This window comes from Hibiscus syriacus, unplaced genomic scaffold, assembly GCF_006381635.1.
Source record: "Hibiscus syriacus cultivar Baekdansim isolate YM2019G1 unplaced genomic scaffold, ASM638163v2 tig00016004_pilon, whole genome shotgun sequence".
In the NCBI taxonomy this organism is placed as follows: Eukaryota; Viridiplantae; Streptophyta; class Magnoliopsida; order Malvales; family Malvaceae; genus Hibiscus; species Hibiscus syriacus.
The window spans coordinates 1,247,026-1,253,025 of NW_024062379.1; the positions used below are offsets into that span (position 1 = coordinate 1,247,026).

At 38.2% G+C, this 6,000-nt stretch overlaps 1 protein-coding gene across 1 annotated transcript; it reads left to right on the top strand.

Moving 5' to 3' along the window:
- The first annotated feature begins 1,551 nt into the window (after positions 1-1,551).
- On the top strand, positions 1,552-3,245 carry LOC120208176. The gene is made up of 3 exons (XM_039207515.1): positions 1,552-1,687; positions 2,194-2,279; positions 2,724-3,245. Exons 1-3 carry the CDS (start codon positions 1,552-1,554, stop codon positions 3,243-3,245), a joined length of 744 nt encoding a protein of 247 aa, XP_039063446.1.
- The last annotated feature ends 2,755 nt before the right edge of the window (positions 3,246-6,000 follow it).

Genomic DNA, 6,000 nt, shown 5'->3' on the forward strand with positions numbered 1-6,000 from the left:
CTAATGCCCAAAATGTCTCTGATTTCCTGAATAATGGAATCACTCATGTTATATATGGAAACACAAGTAACTCAGATGCAACGGATTCTAAATACCTTTTTGATTTCAAAGTGCCTCTAAAAAATATTCAAATACTATATGATCCTGATAAACTGCGTTCTGAATAACTGATGATTTTCCAGCTAATGAACTTTCTCGATAATGATTCTATTTTTTTGGCATTCTATCGGTGTACTGAATTTTCGTGTTTCCCTTTCTGATAAGATTATCAAGTACCTCTGAATAATATCTGGAACCTCTAGTGTGTTCTCTGATCATACGGATGTTTTCTCTAATTTTAAAAGTATGTCTCTGTTATCTGAAATACAATTTTACCTCTGATTTCTGCTCTGAACTTTGATATATGTTTTGATCTTTAATTTCTGTTATGATCTCTGATCTCTACTCTGATTTGTGATATCTCCATTTACGAAATGAAATTATTTTTATACGAGGTACTCTGGGACTCTGGTATGACTGAAGACACTGGCAGGTTTAGTCACTGCTGGTAATTCATTATATAAGTTCAACACGACTGGTAATTCCTTATGGACCTAAGGCGACTCTTGGGTGGGCTCCTGGGCCTAATGGGCCTAGTGGTAAGACCTTATGGACCCTAAGGCACTCCCTTAGGGATGACACCACTGCTATGTGTGTTTGGGTAAGACCTTATGGACCTGAGGGCACTCCCTTAAGGTGGGCACCTACGTTTCAGCTAGGGTAAAACTTTATGGACCCAAGGTGCTCCCTTATGTTGGCACCTACGCCCTTTGGGCCTAGGGTAAGTCCTTATGGATGTAGTTTTGGGGAACTGCATATTGGCGTTCGGTTGGAGGGTTCTAATATGGTTTTAAAAATATGTTTTAAATTGTCACTATTTAAAAAAATTGTACCTTTTTACTGGTTTTTGGTGGGAACACACTAGACACATTATTCTGATCTCCTTAACACAGTCATCCGAAACATTTTCTCTGAACTGGAAGCTTACTTTAATTTTCTATCTGAGATATCAGTGGGACCTCAGCTCAGCATAAAATTCTATAGATGTCTGAATCAATAAGGAAACATATGTTTATCTATTATCTGCATGTTCTTCAGCATCATCTGGTAGTACTGTATTACTGAGCTTTCCAAAGCTTACTCTGTTACTCACCTTTTCAGGTTAACAAGATTGAACCAGTGCAACTATCGACATCAGTAACAGAAACCTACCGGCTTTACATAAGGAGTACGATACATGCGATTAAGGGACATGTAGCTTGTATTTCATTTTTATATCCGAGTCTGGAATCTTTTTTATTTCTGAATATTGTTAAATTTTACTTTTGTGTTTATAATGTTTTTTTATGATTTTACATGTTTTAACAAAAATTTAAATTTCTGGGATTTTTACGATGGGTCGCTTCGGTGGCCCTAATGTGACACCTCGGATCGAATTGGGTCACCCGTATCGGTATGTGGGTATTACATAATGACATAAATATCATGCTTGATGGTCTTCATTGTTATGAAATGGAGAAGCTGGATGGACTAGTTTTATTGCTACGAGGTCAAACACATATATGGAAGACTAATGTGACGATGAGAGCATCTATGGATCAAGTGACGTGGTTGTTCTTTCTGGACGAGATCAAGAACAAATATATCGGTGATTAGTTCATTAGACAAATAAAGCAGGAGTTCATGAATTTGAAGCAAGGGAATCACATTGTGTATGAGTATGAGTATGAGTATGAGTATGAGTATGAGTATGAGTATGGTATGGGTATGGGTATGGGTATGGGTATGGGTATGGGTATGGGTATGGGTATGGGTATGGGTATGGGTATGGGTATGGGTATGGGTATGGGTATGGGTATGGGTATGGGTATGGGTATGGGTATGGGTATGGGTATGGGTATGGGTATGGGTATGGGTATGGGTATGGGTATGGGTATGGGTATGGGTATGGGTATGGGTATGGGTATGGGTATGGGTATGGGTATGGGTGGGTATGGGTATGGGTATGGGTATGGGTATGGGTATGGGTATGGGTATGGGTATGGGTATGGGTATGGGTATGGGTATGGGTATGGGTATGGGTATGGGTATGGGTATGGGTATGGGTATGGGTATGGGTATGGGTATGGGTATGGGTATGGGTATGGGTATGAGTTGAGGTTGAGTATGAGTATGAGTATGAGTATGAGTATGAGTATGAGTATGAGTATGAGTATGAGTATGAGTATGAGTATGGTATGGTATGGGTATGGGTATGGGTATGGGTATGGGTATGGGTATGGGTATGGGTATGGGTATGGGTATGGGTATGGGTATGGGTATGGGTATGGGTATGGGTATGGGTATGGGTATGGGTATGGGTATGGGTATGGGTATGGGTATGGGTATGGGTATGGGTATGGGGGTATGGGTATGGGTATGGGTATGGGTATGGGTATGGGTATGGGTATGGGTATGGGTATGGGTATGGGTATGGGTATGGGTATGGGTATGGGTATGGGTATGGGTATGGGTATGGGTATGGGTATGGGTATGAGTATGAGTATGAGTATGAGTATGAGTATGAGTATGAGTATGAGTATGAGTATGAGTATGAGTATGAGTATGAGTATGAGTATGAGTATGAGTATGAGTATGAGTATGAGTATGAGTATGAGTATGAGTATGAGTATGAGTATGAGTAGGAGTATGAGTATGAGTACGAGTATGAGTACGAGTATGAGTATGAGTACGAGTATGAGTATGAGTATGAGTATGAGTATGAGTATGAGTATGAGTATGAGTACGAGTACGAGTACGAGTACGAGTATGAGTATGAGTACGAGTATGAGTATGAGTATGAGTATGAGTATGAGTATGAGTACGAGTACGAGTACGAGTACGAGTACGAGTATGAGTATGAGTACGAGTATGAGTATGAGTATGAGTATGAGTATGAGTATGAGTATGAGTATGAGTATGAGTATGAGTATGAGTATGAGTATGAGTATGAGTATGAGTATGAGTATGAGTATGAGTATGAGTATGAGTATGAGTATGAGTATGAGTATGAGTATGAGTATGAGTATGAGTATGAGTATGAGTATGAGTATGAGTATGAGTATGAGTATGAGTATGAGTATGAGTATGAGTATGAGTATGAGTATGAGTATGAGTATGAGTATCAGTATGAGTATCAGTATGAGTATCAGTATGAGTATCAGTAGAGTATCAGTATGAGTATGAGTATGAGTGAGAGTTTAATAAATTGATTAGATTTTCAGCTGAATTGGTCCCGACTGAGAAAGATTCATGTGATTGGTTCATAGAAGGTTTACGCCCTAGACTGAATGAGTTACTGATAGCACTGAATCTTTCTACATTTCAAGAGGTAGTGAATCGAGCTAAATCCTTGGAGCGAGCACAAAATGAAATATTTGGGGAGAAAAATATCCAGTTGAGTAAGAGATCAGGTGCCTCGTCGAGTGCATCACAATCGTAGAAAATTCAAGTTTCAGGTTTTCGACCTTAATCTAGATCTGAGTCAGCTGCATCCTCAGACAGAGGATCAAATCCTATGAGAGCTAAGCAAACTCAATCAACTGAATCAGGAGCTGGAAGGCCAATTCAATGTCAACATTGTGGAAAACATCATAGTGGTGTATGTCCAGTGGTCTCCGGAGCATGTTTTAGATGTGGGGACACTAGACATTTTATTTGGGATTGCCCGTTAATGACCGGAGAGCATGCACAATCAGAGAGATTTGATACTATTTTTCAGAGAGGTAGATGACGAGGAGGGGAATGAATCAGTATGAATTGGCCACTCAACCTGAAATGTGTGCGACTACTCGAGTATACAACCTTAAGACTAATGAAGATCGTGATGATCCAGAGATCATTGTATGTACTTTACAATTAATCAATAAACTTGTTTTGGTATTGATTGACATGGGATCAACTTATTTCTATATATGTAGTAAACTAGTGAGAGATTTCATAATCTAGTTAGAAGCTATAATTAATGATGTGATTGTGACTAACTCGCTAGGCCATAGTGCTCGGGTAAACCAGGATTTTCGAGGGTGTACTATAAGGATTCAGGGAATTGAATTCCCTGCTAATATAATGGAATTACCCTTTGACGAGTTTAAGGTCATATTGGGAATGGATTGGTTGTATCGTTACCATGCTAATGTTGGCTATCGATTAAAGCGGGTAGTTTTGAGAAGTTCTGATGGATCAGAGGTAATTGTGGTCAGTGATATAATTAATTCATTATCTAATGTGATATCGGTAATGCCGGCTAATAAGATAATGCTGTAAGGATGTCAAGCTTTCATCGCCAATATGATTGATACTCGAGCCACGAAGATGAGATTGGAGGATATTTCGACGGTCCGAGAATTTCTAGACGTGATCCCATATAAGTTACCGAGATTACCTCCAGTTAGAGAGGTTGAATTTCAAATTGAGGTAATGCCTGGAACGACACCAATTTTGATAGCTCCTTATAGAATGGCCCCGAAAAAATTGAAGAAGTTAAAGGCTCAGTTACAATAGCTATTAGAGAAAGGATTCATCAGACCTAGTGTATCACCTTGGGGTGCACCAGTGATATTTGTAAAAAAGAAAGATGGTTTTATGCGTCTATATATTTATTATCGGCAACTCAACAAGGTGACAATAAAGAATAAGTATCATCTCCCAAGAATCAACAATTTATTTGATCAACTCAAAGGAGCTTCGGTGTTCTCCGAAATTGATTTGCGCTCTGGCTATCACCAGCTGGAGATACAAGAAGATGATATTCCAAAAATGAATTTTAGGATCGGGTATGGCCATTATGAGTTCGTAGTAATGTCGTTTTGGATTAACTAATGCACCAGCAGTATTTATGGATCTTATAAATAGGGTATTTCAATCGTACCTCAATCAGTTCATTTTCGTCTTCATTGATGATATATTGGTTTATTCAAAGATGAATGAAGAACATGACACCCATCTTCCAGTGATTCTTCAAACAATTTGAGATAAGAAGTTTTATGCTAAATTGTCTAAATGTGAATTTTGGTTACCTGAAGTGGCATTCTTTGGACATATAGTATCTGCAGAAGGGATTCGAGTGGATCCTCAGAAAGTTAAAGCTATTATAGATTGAGAAGTTCCAAGAAATGTTTCTGAAGTATGGAGTTTCTTGGGATTAGCTGGATATTATAGAATATTTGTAAGGGACTTTTCGATGATTGTCTCCTCATTGACAAAACTGTTAAGGATAGATGTGTCATTCATTTGGACGAATAAATGCCAAGAGATCTTTGAATCTTTAAAGAAGGTTCTAATAGAGGCTTCAGTGCTAGTACAACCAGAATCGGGCAAAGTTTATACAATTTATACTGATGCTTCCCTATAATGGTCTAGGATGTGTTTTGATGCAAGATGGAAAGGTAATAGCCTATGCTTCGAGATAACTTAAGCCACATGAAATGAATTAACCGACACATGATCTTGAGTTAACAGCAATAGTGTTTGCACTGAAGATATGGCGCCACTATTATATGGTGAGCGATGTTATATTTACACTTATCACAAAAGTTTAAAGTATTTGCTAACTCAAAAGGAGCTAAACTTGATACAAAGGAGATGGATCGAGTTACTTAAAGACTATGATGCAATAATATAGTATTACCCAGGAAAGGTTAATGTTGTAGTTGATGCACTTAGCAGAAAGACTTTGTAGCTTTACGCATGTTAGATGCCCAATTTTCTTTAAATGATAGTGGTGCTCTAGTGGCTACTTTAAGCTAAAGCCTTTATTGTTGGAGCGAATAAAGGACTTGTAAAAGAGAGATGATAAGTGTTTGGCAAGAATAGAATAAGTGGAAAAATATGAAATCAAGGATTTTGAAGTAAAGTCTGATGGATGTTTGTACTACAGAGATGAGTTTGTTTTCCAAATGATGAAGATTTGAAGAAAAATAT

Bases quoted from the DNA above. Each gene is read 5' to 3' on its own strand.
- LOC120208176 (XM_039207515.1), top strand. From the start codon at position 1,552: ATGGAGAAGCTGGATGGACTAGTTTTATTGCTACGAGGTCAAACACAT. The intron at 1,688-2,193 runs GTGATTAGTTCA...TATGGGTATGAG, and splicing joins GATCAAGAACAAATATATCG to TTGAGGTTGAGTATGAGTAT. The intron at 2,280-2,723 runs GTATGGGTATGG...GAGTATGAGTAG, and splicing joins ATGAGTATGAGTATGGTATG to GAGTATGAGTATGAGTACGA.